This window comes from Bubalus bubalis, chromosome 10 (genome assembly GCF_019923935.1).
Source record: "Bubalus bubalis isolate 160015118507 breed Murrah chromosome 10, NDDB_SH_1, whole genome shotgun sequence".
Lineage (NCBI taxonomy): Eukaryota > Metazoa > Chordata > Mammalia > Artiodactyla > Bovidae > Bubalus > Bubalus bubalis.
The window spans coordinates 81,072,884-81,091,086 of NC_059166.1; the positions used below are offsets into that span (position 1 = coordinate 81,072,884).

At 38.5% G+C, this 18,203-nt stretch overlaps 2 protein-coding genes across 10 annotated transcripts in view; one reads left to right on the plus strand and one right to left on the minus strand.

Moving 5' to 3' along the window:
• The window catches only part of PGM3 (phosphoglucomutase 3), a 27,212-nt gene extending 24,008 nt beyond the window's left edge, over positions 1-3,204 (plus strand). For both annotated transcript variants that reach the window (XM_045161976.1, XM_045161975.1), the window contains exons 11-13: positions 565-687; positions 1,533-1,706; positions 2,752-3,204. In XM_045161976.1, coding sequence (XP_045017911.1) covers positions 565-687; positions 1,533-1,706; positions 2,752-2,841 — 387 coding nt within the window. In that variant the 3' untranslated portion in view covers positions 2,842-3,204. The remainder of the gene's footprint in view (positions 1-564; positions 688-1,532; positions 1,707-2,751) is intronic.
• Positions 3,205-3,650: 446 nt separating this feature from the next.
• DOP1A (DOP1 leucine zipper like protein A) overlaps positions 3,651-18,203 on the minus strand; it is a 124,353-nt gene continuing 109,800 nt past the window's right edge. Inside the window, exons 26-38 of one of the 8 annotated variants that reach the window (XM_025294826.3) lie at positions 17,184-17,250; positions 16,887-17,031; positions 16,430-16,509; positions 15,039-15,148; positions 14,634-14,783; positions 14,432-14,493; positions 12,786-12,938; positions 11,517-11,653; positions 10,584-10,639; positions 9,493-9,657; positions 6,776-6,905; positions 6,009-6,068; positions 3,651-4,259 (exon numbers count right to left, since the gene is read on the minus strand). In XM_025294826.3, the coding sequence (XP_025150611.3) occupies positions 3,954-4,259; positions 6,009-6,068; positions 6,776-6,905; positions 9,493-9,657; positions 10,584-10,639; positions 11,517-11,653; positions 12,786-12,938; positions 14,432-14,493; positions 14,634-14,783; positions 15,039-15,148; positions 16,430-16,509; positions 16,887-17,031; positions 17,184-17,250 (1,621 nt within the window). In that variant the 3' untranslated portion in view covers positions 3,651-3,953. Of the gene's footprint in view, positions 4,260-6,008; positions 6,069-6,775; positions 6,906-9,492; positions 9,694-10,583; positions 10,640-11,516; positions 11,654-12,785; positions 12,939-14,431; positions 14,494-14,633; positions 14,784-15,038; positions 15,149-16,429; positions 16,510-16,886; positions 17,032-17,183; positions 17,251-18,203 lie in introns of those variants that run through there. The other 7 variants (XM_006080302.4, XM_044924477.2, XM_044924478.2 and 4 more) reach the window with 7 other exon arrangements.

The window sequence follows — 18,203 nt, forward strand, 5'->3', positions numbered from 1 at the left end:
GCAGTGGAAGAGCAAAGCGTAGGTCAGTGGAAAGCAATAGAACTTATATTTGAGAGTCTTGCACATATTGGGCAGTTCATATACCTCAGTGTGTAATCCTTGCATAACAGGAAGCGTCGTCGGCATAACTCCTGTTTTATAAATGAAGAAACAGACTTAAAGAGTTACTCAGTGGCAGGGTATGGCAGAGTATCCAACTTTAGGTGTGTTTTACCACCAGAAGCTCCACTTTACCATGCATGAGGCCTTCCACCATCATGGCATAATATCTCAGAAGGGATCTAGTAATAAATAAAATGTTGATTCAGAGTGTTAATGCTGGAACCTTCAGAGTTATCCAGCCTAACCTCACTTTACCTGTGAGCAAGGAGATTAAAGGCAGGCTGGTCTTAGTATTCTCCATAGTCCTTTTACTGTTGCCTCCCATACAGGTCTGTCCCTCAGCGTAGTTCATTTACCCACCCCAGTCAGTCATGCAGCATGGGGGGACGAGGCAGCCAGGACATGATTTTCTGACAGAAGACATTCGTATCAACGCCGTGCTTGTGTTCTCGCATTTTGCAGACAATTGGTGATGCTATTTCTGACATGCTGGTGATTGAGGCCATCTTGGCTCTGAAGGGCCTGACCGTGCAGCAGTGGGATGCTCTCTATACAGACCTTCCAAACAGACAGCTCAAAGTTAAGGTGTGAGCCGGGTCACTCCCTTTCTAAAACTTAACTAAAATAAGTTCATTCTACACATATGTATTGTATAGAAAAGATTGCATTTTCTCACATCTTTAAAAACTACAGAATCTCTCTTAACCATTCTTCTGGTATTTAGAAGTATTTGGTTTCCAACTTTATAATAAATATGCATCACTTTAAAAGATTTTATTATTTAAATTTTAAAGATGTGAGGAGAGAACAAAATAATGAACCCCCTTTACACTAGCTTCAACTAGTATCTTCCACATCCCCAGTATTATTTTGAAGCAAGCCCTGGATAGCTTGTTGGTTCAAGTGTAGATGTCTCCTTCCTCTGCATTATTCTTGGTTCACATAGTACTTCCGGAGGCTAGATGCTGAGAAGTAGAATCTGGGCTGCAAGGGACAGAATTTTTAAAGGCATTTTAGATAAACTGCTGATTGTTTTCTATATGGATATATGGATATATACCAGATTACACATTTACCAACAGACATTTTTGAGAGACAGATACTGAATCCAGAGTTCACAGAAATGATTGCTGATTGTTCAGTTTTTTTTTTTTTAAAGGAGATTTTTATGATCCCCTTTTTAAAAAATACCTAAGATTATTTGATCAATGACTAAGCCATACAGTACTGGCCATTATTTCAGTAGTGACTATAAGACAGTCTGTGGCGATCTATCTCAGTACTGTACTTGGTGGTACAATCAGCTGAAATGTAGGTCTGTTCCTGTTGACATGAAATAGCCATTATCTTTTAGTGGGAATTACGTTGAATGGGTTAAGCTTCTGAAAGGAAGTATGATATAGAAAAACACATAAAATGCTTGTGCCTAGGTTGCAGACAGGCAAGTCATTAGCACCACAGATGCTGAAAGACAAGTAGTTAAACCTCCGGGACTCCAGGAGGCCATCAATGACCTGGTGAAGAAGTACAGGCTTTCTCGCGCTTTTGTCCGGCCCTCTGGTACAGAAGACATAGTCCGAGTCTACGCAGAAGCAGACTCGCAGGTAAGCTGAGACAGGAAGGAGGAATGTGCAGTGAGAATCTAAAGAGGTGGAGGAGGGTAGCAGGAAAGAAAACTATTTTAATGGTATTGGAACCTCTGATGTTCAACATTTATGGAGCCTTTTTTCTTCAGTAGTAGTTACATAGTTGACTAAAACTCCCCCAGATATTCTTCTTGTAATGTATTCTATATTTCCTAAAAGGGTCGTATTTCTAACTGCTCTAAGAATACTACTTAGTGTACCAGTACATACTTAGTTTGACACACAGTAATTAAGCTTATGCATCCTAAAGTGGAATATACTTTTTTCCTTCATTTAAAAACATCCTATTGCTTCATGAAAATGACTTACTTTGAAGTTCATTTCTAAACTCACTGATACTGCACCCATGCTGCCTGAAATTTGTCCTTGTGTCTAGGCTTTCAATTTGGTTTTCAAAAATTTTTCCTTTAAATGACAGCCTTGCTGTGTGCGTCTCAAGTCTCTGACCCTATCAAGAAAAAAGTGTTTTTTCAGCTGAGGCAAAGTTACAGGGGGGTGACCAGAACCTCAATAAAAGATCTTTTCAATTTATATAGTAGCTGATAGCTTTTTTGCAGAAATTCAGGCCATTACAGAATGTAGTAAATAAATATCCCTGGTGCATGAGGAAAGGATAACTGGGGCCTCAACTGTTACTTCCTCTTTTGGTCAATTGTGGCTTTCTTGCCATTAACAACTTACTGCCTAAAGAGTCAGTAACTCTTCACACTATTACTGACTGGAGACGTATTGTTACATCTTTTCTTATTGAATTTATTCAGAGTTTTAACATGATAATCAAATCAGATTATAAAATAAAGTTAGCTAGGAACTTACCTGATTTAGAAGAATGTGACTTGTTTTCCACTTACCTATCGTAATTTGTTACTGAAAGATGAAAAAAAGTTCTCATTTGAATTATTTGTTAGTGAAACAAAATTGGAAAGCTTCCTCCCCAGGAGTTGCAAGTAACCTGGTAGCTGCTGTGTCTTTTTCATCTAATATCCTTTTATGTCACTTGCAGGAAAACACAGACAGCCTTGCATATGAAGTGAGCTTGGCAGTATTTGAGCTGGCTGGAGGAATTGGAGAAAGACCTCAACGAGGTTTCTGAGGACAATTTTTATATTCTTTAGAAAGCAGAACTTTTTAAAAAAACTTTTTAAAAAAGTTCCTACAGAATAATATCACTGCCACTGCTGTGACAGGTTCATAGCAATGTTTACGGTGTACCTTACTGGGTTGTTTCTAGGTCTGATTGTTTTCTTAAACACTACCAGAATCATTCTTTAGAAATAGATAAGCCTTATATTTGTTAAGTTTCATTTTTTAAAATGAAACTAAATTCACCTGTAATATTAATCACACTAATGTAAAGTACTGGAGCTCAAGTATATGATTCAGTCATTAACTTTATAACATATGCAAGGAAAAATTCATGAAGGCTGCTAGAAAATTAAAGCTTATTTATTACCAACTCCTGTGATGTCTTTTCCTCGATGTTACCTCCCCGCGATGTCATTTTGCAGTCCTGGTAGTCACCACTGGTGATACAGCTGAGCAGAGTGGAGAAGACTTAATACAAATGCAACCAGTGTTTTTCATAGCAGAGTCTTCAAAGCAGTTCTTATATACTTACCTCTTGAGTTAACATCAGTGGGAACTCAGAGGGGTGACTGGGGAGGCTGTGGCCCTCTACTCTGTACTGAGGTGGAGATGCCTGAGCTACATTGACTTACAAGGATGCATGGGCCAAGCCTCAGTTTTCTTTACTCCTCTTAGTGAAGGTAAGTGGGAGAAACTGGCTGTAAGACATTACCAAGCCTCTGACAGAGAAGGGACACCATTTTTATACTAGAATGTGGTTAATAAGTCAAAGCAAAAGAGTCTCCAACCCATCTAAATTAAACAAAGCCTGAAACGAATAGAAAAAATGTGCAGTGTGTATTTGGCAGATTTAAGACAACTCAGGACAATAAAACAATGGACTATAGTGGACTATTTACGTATATATAGATCTCTCTTAGGCACCATAATCAACATGAGCCCACAGTTATTTAAACTTGATTCAGGCCACAGTCAGACATTTGTTCTTATTTACAAATATTTAAATTAAATACAACCTGAAACATGTTTTGTTACATACAAAAAAAAAAAAAACTATACAACTGAGGACCAAATGTTTTAAATAATTACATTTAAACTAAATGGAACCACTTGTGGTGCTCAAGTTTTTACCACCCCTTCCAGAAAATCTTTTTCTACCATCTCTTCTATTTTTTGCCTAGCTTTGCTGGAAAATGGTTTGTGGTTTTCCAGCTTCATGTCCTTGTTGGGGAAGGCGGTGGAGTAGAGGACGGGGCTCCCTGAGTGTCCTGCGCACCGGCTGGTGACTTTGCTGTTGAAGACTTGGCTGAGCACGTTGAAGAACGGCAGGAGCTGCTCCAGGCTGCGCACGGTGCAGGCGGTGAGCAGCAAGTGCCCCGGCTCCCAGCCCAGTGCTCTCCCTGAGTTGTCCTCCTCCGGATTTTTCTGCAGAAAACAGAGAGGCAGCTGTTAGCAACAGAAGGCCTCAGTCTGTGAGAAAACTTAAACAGAGTTAAGAAATGAATACAAATGATGACATTAAGTCTCCATTCCAGACTTGCTAAAACACCTGCTTCTGACTGAGGCCTTCTGGTGCCAATTATTAACTGTACACTATAGGAAGATCTTCCATCTAGAGTGCACAAGCAAGCTTAGTTATTAGCGGAATTGGTTTTGGATATGGACAAATACCAAAGTTCATCTTGTGCTTTGCATATACTCAAAAAGCTCCCAGATTTCTGGACTCCCACTAATGTACCCGAGGACTAGGTCATAAAATGACCACAGAAGAAGGGACAGAAGGTCTCATACGTGTCACTGTTAGTACATCAATCAATCACATTGTGGCAGAAGGCTTAAACCTGCCACGGGACAGTAGCAGAGCCCGGTGAGTAATTATACCACACAGGGAAGGGGAGGCATGCCAAGGGGAGACCTGCTGTGTGCCTCTAGCTTGCACACCGCATGGGGAGGGGGAGGCACGCCAAGGGGGGACCTGCTGTGTGCTCCTAGCTTGCACACCGCATGGGGAAGGGGAGCTGGGCCTGGAGGCAAAGTTACTCCAGGGCTGGTATCCTGCTCTGCCTGTCCTTACTGTGGGCAAGATACAACCTATAAAATGGGGCAGCAGAGAAGTCAAATGAGAATGTATGTGAAGACTGTCCACCAAGTACAAACAGTAATCTACAAACTTAGGCAGCTAATTTGAGAAGCCACCTAAATTATACAAATACAGTTGTAGACAGTCTATCTACAGAATGTTCTGAGAGATCTGAAGATGTCTGAACTGGGGCAGAATCATAGATAGGAAAACATACTGAGTAAAGATAATGAAAACAACAGGTAGAAAAAAAATATCAAGTGGGACTTAGGAAGCAGAATTATAGTCGGTTGTATTTGTTAACAAATGGGGTTTGCCTTCTAAGATGCTGCTGAGAAACTTTCATTGTTTACTTAGTATTTTAATATCACTAGTTTCCTAGTGGAGAAGCAGATGCAAAATCTAGCTTATTTTCTTGTGTGCTTAAAATCCTGTTTGAATCTATTTTCCCTTCTCAGAAGTCTCTAGGAACAAATAAAAGATCATTTTGTTCTTTATCTATGGCCAAATTAAAAAAAAAAAAGCAGCAGCTATCAGTTTATTTCTTAGTAGAAAATCACTTTCCTTTCCTCTCACCTAGTAACGCTGGCTTTAATGACAGTCCCGGGACTGGCAGCTACACCACTTTTACTGCCCTAAGTCCAAGTGTGATTCAGTAGCCATTTAAGGGTCTGCAGAGATGAACTGAGTCTGAAGGGAAACAAGTGATATGCTTGAACCATCTACACAGCCGATTTCCAAATGTAAGGAACTATGGTATAACCTTTTGATTATATTCCTGTCAAGAAGAGGTACTTTTAATAGAAGGACTTTTTTACTAAAAAGCTCTTGACCAAGAAGAGTGCACTTGTTTTAGTGCTTCTGTTCTTAATCAGAACTAAATCACTGCCTCAGTAATAAATAAAATTTAAAAAGTCAAACATGTTTCCATGTGAACGACTTCTTTCACTTCGACAGTCTACACTGGAAAGACTTCCTTCCTGTTTTACCTCTCGTGTACTGCTGAAACCCAGACCTGGGTTTGTGTCTCAAGATTTGGTCCAGATGTGGCAACTTTTGCTGCCATATCACAAGCATCAAAAAGCCACCCTCACCTGATGACTGGCCATCTCCAATCCCTCCAAAATCACTGTCTTAAAGTCCTCCTCCTTGTCCTGTGGAAGGAAAGATTAGAACTCATAGCCTTTGCTCCAGTGAAAAGTGGACTTGGCCATGAAGACCTTGTTTTAAGGTGTTTTGGATGAGAAAATGCTTTCCAATAAAACATTTTTTTTTTATTTTGTGGGAGGAGTTCTATAAAAACTCATTACTATGAGATGCAGGGATGACAATGTACCTATAACCACATAGCTTCTGGATTTGTTGTCATGATTATTTTTTCAGACCCTGCAATATCAAAATGAAAGTACCCAAATGTGCTCCTAAACTCTGGATTCAACTTTCACCTTCATCTCTGTTCTGTTACTCATTAGTCCCTAAAGAAACAACTTGATTTTAAGTCAAGTTCTGCATGTCCTTCAAATATAACCTCCTTTGAAATCACTGTCCCCCATTCCATCTCTGTAGTCTGTGGAATGCGGTTTAAAAGCTGCTGCCTGAATAGGGGACGCCAGAAGACTGGAAAATTTCTGAGCACTCAAAGCACGTATTACAAACTAGTACTCAAAATAACAACCCAGACTGTCCCCAAATTGTACAATTTCGTTTTGAAATTTTCTGAAGGCAAAGAAAAGACAAAACATTTGTAACAAAGGCCTACTGATGAGAGTAAGAAACTCACTATTTGTACATAAGATACGCTATATCTTACAAATGTTACCTGCTTATACTTAACAAAAATAAATTGAAAAGAATGCAATACCTTTGCCTTTTTCCGAAGAAGTTTTGCTAGTCGTACTACGTAAGGTTTAAATTCTCGTTGATGTATGCCCTGCCTTCTGACTTCCAAACCAGAATCATCTGAGACTTCTGGAATGAAGGCCCATCGGTACCTATGTATAGAAGAATGGTATCAGCATCAGTAGGATACACGCTGTGCCTCTAAGACAAGGCCACTTAAATACAGTAGACACATCACGACCCCACCACTTACACAGATTCATGTTCAGCTGTGCCGCCCGCAGCCCTGTCACCTTGAGCTTGTTTCTTAACCTGAGCTTTCGTCAGTAAGTAAAGACAGTCAACTACCCCACAGAGTTGAAGTGAGTAAATGAACATTTGTAATGAACACATGAAAACTGGAAAATACTCAACACCGTTTTTTTCATGAGCACAACCAAGTAACATGTTTCATTACTAGGTAAAAATCTCTATCACATACTTGGCCAGATGTTTCCTACCTACTACATAGTAAGGTGGGCAAAGGACTGAAAGGTTATAAGAAAGATCTGAGTAGGACTTCTGAGTACACGTCCATTCTATTTTTGTGTTTAAAATTTCATCTTTAATAAGTAAAATTAGTATCTATGAAAACAATTCAAACAGTATAAAAGGTTGTACAAAAGAAAGGTAGTCTCCCCTCACCACAGGTTCCACCAATACTGCCAGTTTATATCCATCTGGAGTTTATGCATAAAAAAGCATGAATTCACACAAGCAACCCCCATCTCTTTCAATACATAAAAATGACTGCTGTTTATTTTAATTACATATCTTGGAGAAAGATCATATAAAATGCCATCCTTTTTATAAGCTACATAGTCCTCCAGTGTTGGAAGGTACTGACTTAACCAGTTTTAAACATTGTCCAATTTTTTGCTATTACAAATACTGCCATAATGGATACCCTTATGAATTGCTGAATTTTGTGCATGTCTCTGAGAGGGCAGTGGTTGGATAAATCATAGGATATAGCAGAATTATTGGCCTAAGGAAAATATGTATTCTGAATTTTGGTAAATATAAACCTCTTGGGAGAAAAATTAGACAATATCAATGCATACTTCCAACACTAGTAAGAATGTTTCTACTTAAGGGTAAAAGGAGATACATTTTTAGATCTTTACCATTCTGATAGTTACTAATAACTTTAATTTGAATTTCTCTTAATGAGTAAGCCTGAGCATCTTTTTAAACATTTGAAAAAATCATGAATAAAAAGATACTACTCTTTCAAAAATTATTAAATTCTCCATGTTCTTTTACCACCTTATAGATTTTAAGAAAAAAAAAAGACATAGTAGTTAAAAAACGTAGTTGATATTACATTTTTGATCCCTTTTCTATATCTTGACAAGAGGGTAAGCTCGTTATGATTCTCACCATGGACGTTAAAAAGGAAAGGTGCATGAAGACTATAGTTTTACTACCTCTGTGAACATAAGCTTCCTAGTTAATTTTGGACAGTTTCCTACAGTTCTGCTTAGTATCCTTTTCTAAATTTCTTCAGGAGTAATATCATTTTAACAGACATCCAACCACTGAAATTCATTAAGAAGTGAATATATATGGTTTCAAATGGGGGGAAAAAAAAGGAATGGGAATTGATGTAAAAAAAATTTCTAGTTCTTACCATTACATTTAATGAAAAGTAAGCTTGTGCAACAGCAGTTTTTAGAGAAAAAAGGTCCTGGTATCTTACTCTTTACCCTATTAATATTCCATTGCACCCTATTAATAGCCAATATTCTTGAATATATTGGATAGAATAATACAACACAATTTATAGATGTATAATTTAATGTGGATAACTTCTCCAATTATCTTAGCCACATATTAATGAAACAATCTTATAGTCCTTGCATATTACTTTAACAAATATGAAAAAAAGTGAAAGTGATAGCTGTTCAGTTGTGTCCGACTCTTTGCAACCCCATGGGTTATAGCCCACCAGGCTCCTCTGTCCATGGAATTCTCCGGGCAAGGATACTGGAGTGGGTAGCCATTCCCTTTTCCAGGGGATCTTCCTGACCCAGGGATTGAACCTGGGTCTCCTGCATTGCAGGCAGTTTCTTTACTGGCTGAGCCACCAGGGAAGCTCAAATATGAAAAACCATAGTTAAATATTTTGAGCACTTATGAACAAGACATTTCATGAGAATTTAGTTATATTAATTTCTCCCTCTTCCCCTCTGTCACCTCTAGTTCAGTTCACTATCATCTGAAAGAAAAGGTGGTAAAGAAGCTGCCTGCCAATGCAGGAAACACGGGTTCAATCCCTGGGTTGGGAAGATCCCCTGGAGTAGGAAATGGCAACCCATTCCAGTATTCTCATCTAGAAAATCCCATGGACAGAGAAGCCTGGCCGGCTACAGTTCATGCGGTCATAAAAGAGTTGGATATGACTTAGCTACTACGCCGCCACCTCCACCACCTCCTGCACTGGGCCTGAAGCTGGTGAGTCAGGTGTCCCACTGCCTCACGCCGGCTGACTGAATGGTCTCTTGGTCTTAATAGATCCATGACAACCATTTCCAATACCTCCCAATAACAGTGCTGCCCCACACTCCTGCCAAAAAGAACTACATTTTAATAAAAATTATAAATACTTTGACTTACACAAAAAGTTCTATCTTAGATGTCACTGACCAAAGCAAATGCATTTCCAAAATGTCTATTTAATATCCTTATTTTACTTACATCTGAAATTGAGGAAGATTTTCGGAGGGCAATGCCAGAGCCAAATCCAAAAATTTGCAAGCAGAGAGATAGAGGTTTAGCCACCGCTGGCTGTTGTATGAAGTAGAGAAGCCATTACCTCCTGTGTAGGTCGTCTCCAGGCCAGCCACGGAGGGGCCCGAGGTCCTGTCGGCAGGGGCGGTGCCGTCAGCAGCTGTACCTCTGACAAGTAATTCCCGGAAAATCTCAAAATGCCCGCTAGTGTTTTTCATAATCAGTCTGATAAATGTACCAGTAATTGCTAAGCAAGGTCATGACTAAAGTATACTGTTCTCAAATCGAAAATTCATTTCTGTTCTTTTAAATATTAAGAATATAAAAATAGCAGAGAATAACTGTACTCAAGAAGCATAAAAATATAAGCTGTGAAACTAACAGGCCTCCCTGCTACTCAGTGCCTGCTGCTGCTACTCCCGCTATCTCAGTGTGAAGACAGTGAGAGGGGAAATTCCTCTCATAATCCCCACGGTTATTAGTACAGGGGACACTTAGAAACCCAGCACTGAAGAGTAGCAAACAAATTCAAGACACATAGTGTCAAAGGAACTTTTCAACTTATAAACTGATTTGTACAAAAATTACTACATAAAAATAAATTCTGTTTAGTCATATATTAATAAACTGCTTCACTAAAAAGAATAAAATTCTAGTACATTAAACTGAGATCCTTCTGGAAGATACGGACGTTTGAATACATGAGTTACAGGTTACCTGCCATAACAGGTTTTGCTGCATGTTTCAGGGAAAAGGGAGGACCTACTAAAACCAACCTTCTTGACATGGCGATGCCGCTACATTACTGCCGTGACAGTTGTAGAAACAGCATTGCCTGAGACCGTATTTATGTCTAGAGGCCCACAGCCGCAAATCTGGATGCTGTAATTCAGTCTAAAAACCTATACTATAGCCCAAAGCGATAAACTGGATAACAACAGACTAAATACACAAACTGTTCAGATGAAATAGCGTCTATTCCATCCTAGTTGTAAAGTAACACTCTGGATGATTTAGGATACTAAACACTGACAATACTAAAATGAATTACATATTACCGTGAAATATCTTCATCAGCAGTGAGTTCCTGCTCCATCAGTAAAAATACCTGTACCTGAAGACCACGGAATAAGTGTCAAATGTTTATCTAATCCTTCCTTCAAGTTATCTTTAGGCTATATTTTCATCAATCCAAACACAAATTTTAGGATACAACTTTAGGATCATGAAATTATACTTAGTTTCTAAAAATAAAACTGGATGTTTAGCACAGAGCCGTGCTACTCATCTGGCGGAGGTGGGATGAAAGCATGCTCTTATTTGGTGATTATGGAACAAAGTTATAGTTAGCATAAAAAGACAAATGTTACAGCCATTTGTTTGTGAGGAAGTATAGGGCTGGGTTTTCAGAGTTAAAAGATTGTTTTCTCCTTACTTACTCATCTCTTCCCCCCACCCCCACCCCTCAAGTCGTTCAGATGAGGGTGATGGTTTGGTCTGAGAGGAGAAAGGGCTGGTATCTGGGACTTAAGAAGGTTTATTGTTTGGGACTTTACAAAATCTTATCAGAGTGTCTCTGAAGCAGTTTATCTGGGTAACTGCTGCATTTCAGAGTGATGCATGCCTTCAGGCCACCTAAATCCAGCTAACCCACCTCTAATCACCCTGGAGGTTCCACTATAGGTGGAACCAGGCCTGGCAACCATGACACAGTTAAAAGTTCGTGTAGAAGAGAATGAACGAAACCAGATCAGATGAAGTAATGATTCACAAGGAGCTAAAAACCCTGAATATTGCATATTCCAAAGTTTATGGAGACATAATCTGACTTGTTTCACTATTTTCAGCTGTAAAAATTTTCGGTAACAGGTTTAACTAGAGTTCAATTCTCTTCCAAAATTAGTTTTTATCCAGTAAGCATGCTGATGCTTGTCACATTGTTTTATAATTCAGATTTACTACCTGAGTAAAATTAACTAAAATTAACTCACAAGTTCTGTGATCATGGTAGGCCAGAGCGAGGTAAGATGTTGTGGAGACATTCTCAAAAGTAACACTCTGAAAAACAGGAACACTTGAGAGTGAAGAGTTGGCACCTGGGGCAGACGAAGACTCTCAACCAATCTCTCTGAAAACAAACAAAAAAGCCCAATATATTTTCAATATCTAAATATTTAGAATCATTTCATATAAACATTTCTATATGATGCAGTATTTCCAAAACTATGATGAAGAATCAACTTTTTAAAAAATTTATAATCTGGTGCAGATACATTCATTAATTTGATTAATAATTTCATTAATTTGATTTTTTCTAGAAAAATCAAATTAAAGAAAGATATATAAAATTCAGTGCCATGTTCTCATTACTAGATTCAAGAGATTCTATCAAATTGCTGTAAAGGCTTAAAATGCTTACTCTACATTTCTGTACTTATCATGGATGGAATAACAGACTGATACTGGTCCATGGACCACACTTTGAGTAGCACCAATCTAGTCAATGTTAAAAACATCACAGGACAAGTAGCGTGTACGATGTACACTGGACATTAGGTATAAACAGTCAGAAAAGAAGGAGTCCTTTATCTTCAGAGAGAGGAATAATCTCTGTAAAGAGATGACAATCTCATTCTCAACCCAGTCCCCACACCGCCTGCTGAGGCTGGTGGCTGCCCGCACACTGACCTGTGTGCAGCAAACAGTTCTGCCCGGGCAAGTTCACTCCTGCTACAGGGCCGCTGGCGGCTCAGGGCGATGACGGCACCGATACCTCCAGGACGCAGGACCACCAAACCCAGGTGATGAAGGCGATCAGAAACCTTACACAACCCGCTGCTCTGTCCCCAGATTCTAGCTAAAATTTCCTGGTTATGCGTCTATTTCAGTCTCCTCCTTTAAAATAACCTCTCATCCACAATAAAAAACAAAAAACAAAAAAACCCACTAATACGCCTGGCTGTAGCAAAACAGTCTTACACCTCATTCTCAAACATGACTTCCCAGGAAATTTGACCCAAATAATAAAATAGAGATCATGTTTAGGCAATCCTATGAACTCAGTTTGATTTCTTTTACATACGAGTGATAATTAATTTTTGTTGTTTCAATAGAATAAATTTCCAATTCTACAACATTCTCCATCCACCAACATTTGGTAAATATTTCACCCCAACTTATAACTTAGGGAAAGTATTTTCTAAGGAACAACAAAAACTCAACAGTTTGGAAAATAGAGAAAATAGTTTTCCACTGTTTACCTTGTATATCAGGAAGATATTTCTGATACTGGTCAATTTCACTGCTAAAAATAGCAAATGCTAATCTTTTCAGAAGCATGGCTCTCTGCTCTAGTTCCACATCGCGGTTTGCAAAGAGATTAAGTGAACTGCTTTGGGCCACAGCTACACGAGCTGAGGGGGACAAAAAAGCAAGAGAGGTTGTTACGGTCATCTAGCGATTTGAAAAAAGATGCTTGTGCTTTTCGTTTTTAAGAATGTCTAGAAACCCTATGACATCTGAGAGAGAGGTGTTTCAGGTGAAGGACTGGGGAGCTCTTCTCCAAGGCAGATGGGCTGGCACACAGAACCAGCATACACAAGTCAGAGACCAATTAGTAGGAAGTGCAATGTGGAGAGAGAAGAAAATTGAGGACTGACTGTAGGTTTCAGAAAGTGAAATCACTAACAATGCCATTTTATAAAGCCCTTTATTATTTTATGCCATCTGCCTAAATCCTTCTTATTGTTTTAAAAACTTCTGGCCTGGCCCAGCCTAGCCTACCGAGCTCTCCCTCCTCTTGTCTTGTACTCACCCCCGTTCCCTCTTTGTAGCCATTCTGTCTTTGCTCTTTCGTGAACTCAGTAAGTTTGCTCCTATCCTGAGGACTTTATAATTTTTGTCCTTTATTCCTAGAATACTTTGTTCCTAGGCATGCTCATGGCTGTCTTTTTTTTTAGTTTCACCTCAAGTGTGAGCTCCTGAGCTGTTATTTAAAATCTATTGTAGCGCCCTATTTCCTTCACAACTTCTTACTTGCTCCCTGAAATAATTTTACTTATTGGATTAAGGTGAGCATAATGCCTGGAGCATTTTTGTATTTTAATAAATAACTGTTAAAAAGATGAATCTCAACCTTAAAACAAACCTGTGGAGATTAGAGAATACACTGTCCCTTTTCCAGAGGGGAAACTGCAGCCTGGTTAAGAAGGGACATAAAATTCTAGGGATTCATTCAACTTCGTTGCTATTTAAGATCATTAGTTGGATAATTTTCAAACTTTAAGAAAATCAAGAAAATTTTTTTCATCCCCAGATGAAATACTATCGAGGAACCCCAATTTATAAACAAACAAAATAGAGAAGGAGTGGGGTGGAAAGTGATTCTGACTTCTTGGCCCCTCTCTTTCTTCATTCAAAGGAGATAACACAGCCCCAGTATCTTCTTTTTCACCCTGGCTCACAGCTTGGGTCTCACTTCCCCTACCAAGGATGGAATCCAAACCCCTTGCAGTGGAAGCCTGGAGTCCTGCCCATGGGATGGATGGCCAGGGAATCCCCCAGAGCCCTAGGACTTAGAGTGACTTGTTTGATAGGTCTGTCCCTGTTGCCTGCTTTTCTTGGCCTTCCTGGCGGTCAGTCCTTCCTTCAGTGATTACTGAGTGCCAGGTTCCATGCCATGTGCTGGGGAAACAAGTTAGAGACAAATGTGACAAGGCCAAATAGTTTACTGATTATTTATCTACTATGCTGTCTTCTTCAAGTTTCAACTTCATATTCCTGTAGGGTACTACGTATCACTATAACCTGACAAAGAGCTAATTCAGTAGTTTCTGGACAAGAGCAAAGCAAATAAGAATGGCTCATGTACAGGAAAGACACTTAGGTTGTCATCCATAGTACTCACTCATTAAATCTCTAAACGTTGTCTTATCATGTGTCATCAGATTGTCCATAATTGCTCTCCAACTGAAAGAAACCAGGATCATGATATGTAATTAACATTTTGTTGTTAGTATTTAAAAAGCGTTCTACTTTGCAGATAGCAGTCGATTTCAACAGATTCTGTGAGATGCATTAGCATGTTGAATAGAAGCAGGAGGACTTACTGGTTAACACAAGAGGCATCCATTTGAAAGAAACTGGGATCCATAAAGAGGTCAAAGGCTTCTTTTTTCCAAGCTCTCCGTGTGTACTGATACCCACTGAGACTGCTCAGCAGCTGGACACAGGCTCGATAACTGGGTGCATTATGTGCGCTGGGAGGAAGGAAAACCACATTAACCTCTATGTTATAACTATTCATCATATTAAGTTACTCATAAGTATTCATATTTACCTAAAGCAATGATGGGAAATAGAAAGCACTTGTGTAAGAGAAACATTTTTATCACTATAATTTAAGGTAAAAATAAAGTCATTTTGTGATAATTTCATTTTTGGAATAAAGGAACACAACTTATTTTTAACAGAATACGAGTTAACTAACACATCTAGTTAAATAATAGTAGTACCTATGATTTCGGAGGTAGGGCACAACATAATGCATAATATTTACAAGTAAAGGAATGACTCGTTCTTTTTCATCACTGTAGAAAACCATATCCAAAAGATGAGCCAAAACCTAAAAAAAACATAAATGAAATGGAATGTATAATCTGAGAGCTGAAACTGACAGCATCTAGAGGTGGTTTTCAGTTTGTAAGAACATCTAGAATACCTTAAAATTAGAAAAATGTAAAAGCAAATTCCTTAAATCCACTTTTACATGCAACTATTTGCATTTTTTTCCATTGTAACTAAAGAATATACATATGGGCAAATATTACTAGGAAGAAGAGAAAAAGAGAGGTTAAGAACCTTCCAATGTGATTAGGGAGTAAACACCAAATTTAAGACTGGAAACTCAGTACCTCTCTCCCTGACTGGGTTACCAGGGGATTTAGGAAAAATCCAACCTCATGAATTGGGATGCAACTCTGTCAATTAGCTATTTGCCTTAGTCATACTGTTCTAATCTTTGTAAGGTCCAGTAACCACATCTGTAAAGGGGAAACAAAAAGGAACTGCAGGTCTGTCTGAATAACAGGGTATAAAAAAAGAGCATGTCAGAGCATGTATATAAAAATGTTTGGTAAACTGTAAATATTTAATAGTGACCAGCATCGTTATATCACTTCTACCCTTCCCTACCAAACTGTGATACAAAAGCACTGTTCAATTTTAAACAGTACACTTGTTAAAAATAGTGCATGGGGGGAGCAATGTCTGAAGTTGCTAAAGTCACGTCTGACTCTTTGTGACACCGTGGACTACACAGTCCATGGAATTCTCCAGGCCAGAATTCTGGAGTGGGTAGCCTTTCCCTTCTCCGGCGGATCTTCCCAACCCAGGCATCGAACCCAGGTTTCCCACATTGCAGGCGGATTCTTTACGAGCTCGGCCACAAGGGAAGCCCAAGAATACTGGAGTGGGTAGTGTATCCCTTCTCCAGTGAATCTTCCAGATCCAGGAATCGAACCAGGGTCTCCTGCACTGCAGGTGTATTCTTTACCAACTGAGCTATCAGGGAAGCCCATAAAACCGTTTGGTAAACTGTAAATACTTAATAGTGACCAGCATCGTTATACCACTTCCACCCTTCCCTACCAAACTGTGATACAAAAGCACTGTTCATTTTTAAACAGTACACTTGTAAAAAAAAAAAAAATAGTTCATGGCAGGGAGCAAGGTCTAAATTGCTGTCATTAATATTTAACAAACTACTAATCTGAATACAAAGTCTAAACTTAATTTTATACTGATTTCTTGAACTACAAAATAATATTTCAAATTAAAATCTCCTTTGTAAGAACTACTTACTGTTTACTTGAAAGTTCATGTGAAAAAATCTGACAATATTTACCTCAGAAAGTAATGTCAATGCATGGACACTATATACAGAAGGAGTTATGTTTGAGGTTTCCATTGCAGGTGATAACATATCTAAATAAGAAAAAAGACAGGTAAAGATATAGTTAGGTTTTTTTCCCACTGAAAAAAACTACATGTTAAACATGAGAAAAGGGAGGATTTTACAGCAATTATAGTGCTGGCTGAAATAATTTCTTCATGAGTGGTGGTGGTGTTCAGTTGCTAAGTTGTGTCTGTCTCTTGTGACCCCATGAAGCCAGCCAGGCTTCTCTGTCCGTGGGAGTCTCCAGGCAAGAATACTGGAGTGGGTTGCCATTTCTTCCTCCAGGGGATCTTCCCGACCCAGGGACTAAACCTATGTCTCCTGCATCGCAGGCAGATTCTTTACAGCTGAGCCACCAAGGGACAGATGCCTACAAATACAAACTTAAGTGTAGGGGGATCAATACCTTCAACATCAGATTCCAAATTGGTTCCATCTACCATTATTTTGGGAGAAGGCTTAACTTCAAGATTTCGCCGCAGCCATGTTGTCTGTTCCAAAGAAGAACCAGCAATTGCACCAATTGCATCCACTATTTTATGAGTCACATCCTGAAGAAACAAGGAGAACCCATTACATCTCTGTGTGTACACAGGCACACACACGAAACTTCACAGACTATCTTATCTGACCTTCCCATTTTAGCTTTGAGAGCACTGAGAAACAGAGTTTTGGCAACAGCGCTCAATTCAGAATGACTTACCTGGAGGTCTCTTTGGTCTTTTTTATTCTCCAAACTAGGGTTTTTCATGATAAACTCATTCAGAACTCTGAAAGGGTCAAAGAAAAAAAACAAACAGGAAATATTAGTGTAAAGAAAATGATGTAACAATTTTTCACAGCAAGTGGTTTTATGGTCTCAATTTTAACTTTGTATGTGTAACGAATATGGGTAGATGTGGACATTCTATGACTCAGGTGAAATGCATAAACCTATGCATGCAAACACCTGTGCAAGGATGTTCATAGCAGCATTATTTATAAAATCAGAATGTCCAGCAATAGAAGACATAAACTGTGGTGTATTCATATGAAATACTAAACAGCAATGAAAATGAACAAATTATAGCTACATGAAATTACATGGATAATTTTTATTAAACATATGCTGTATGAAGTAGTAGACATAAAACAGAGTTGTTGTTCAAAAACAAGGCAACATTTATCTGTGGCACTATATGTCAGAATAGAGACTATCTTGGGGAGAAGGGAAAGGACAGTAATTAGGAGGGAACTTGAGGGGACATATGGTGTCTCATTTCTTAATTTAGGTTTGTGATTGTACAGTTGACATCTTTACTTTGTAATAACTTATAATTTGTATGTTTTCTGTGATTTATATATTAGCAAAAAATTTAAAAACGTAAACCCCACCAATCTAATATAAAAATGGTTTCTTTATGTGTATAATAGATTAAAAAGAATTCTTGAATGTAAGAAATCCATTTCCATTGTTTGCTAAAATTCTACTCAATATTTAACTTGATTTTATTAACTATATGCATAATTATTTCCAAACTAACACATAAAGTGATATTGAAGAACAATCATATAAATTTCTATTTTATAATTAGGAATTTTTAGAGGATCAGTGGACTGGTTGGGAGAAAAAATAAACCACCCAATTTAAAAAAGGAGTTAGTTTTCTAGTATAAGTGAAAATGCCCAACTTTTAATTTAAATACTCAGAAGATACACACATTGAAAAGGAGGTAGAACACTT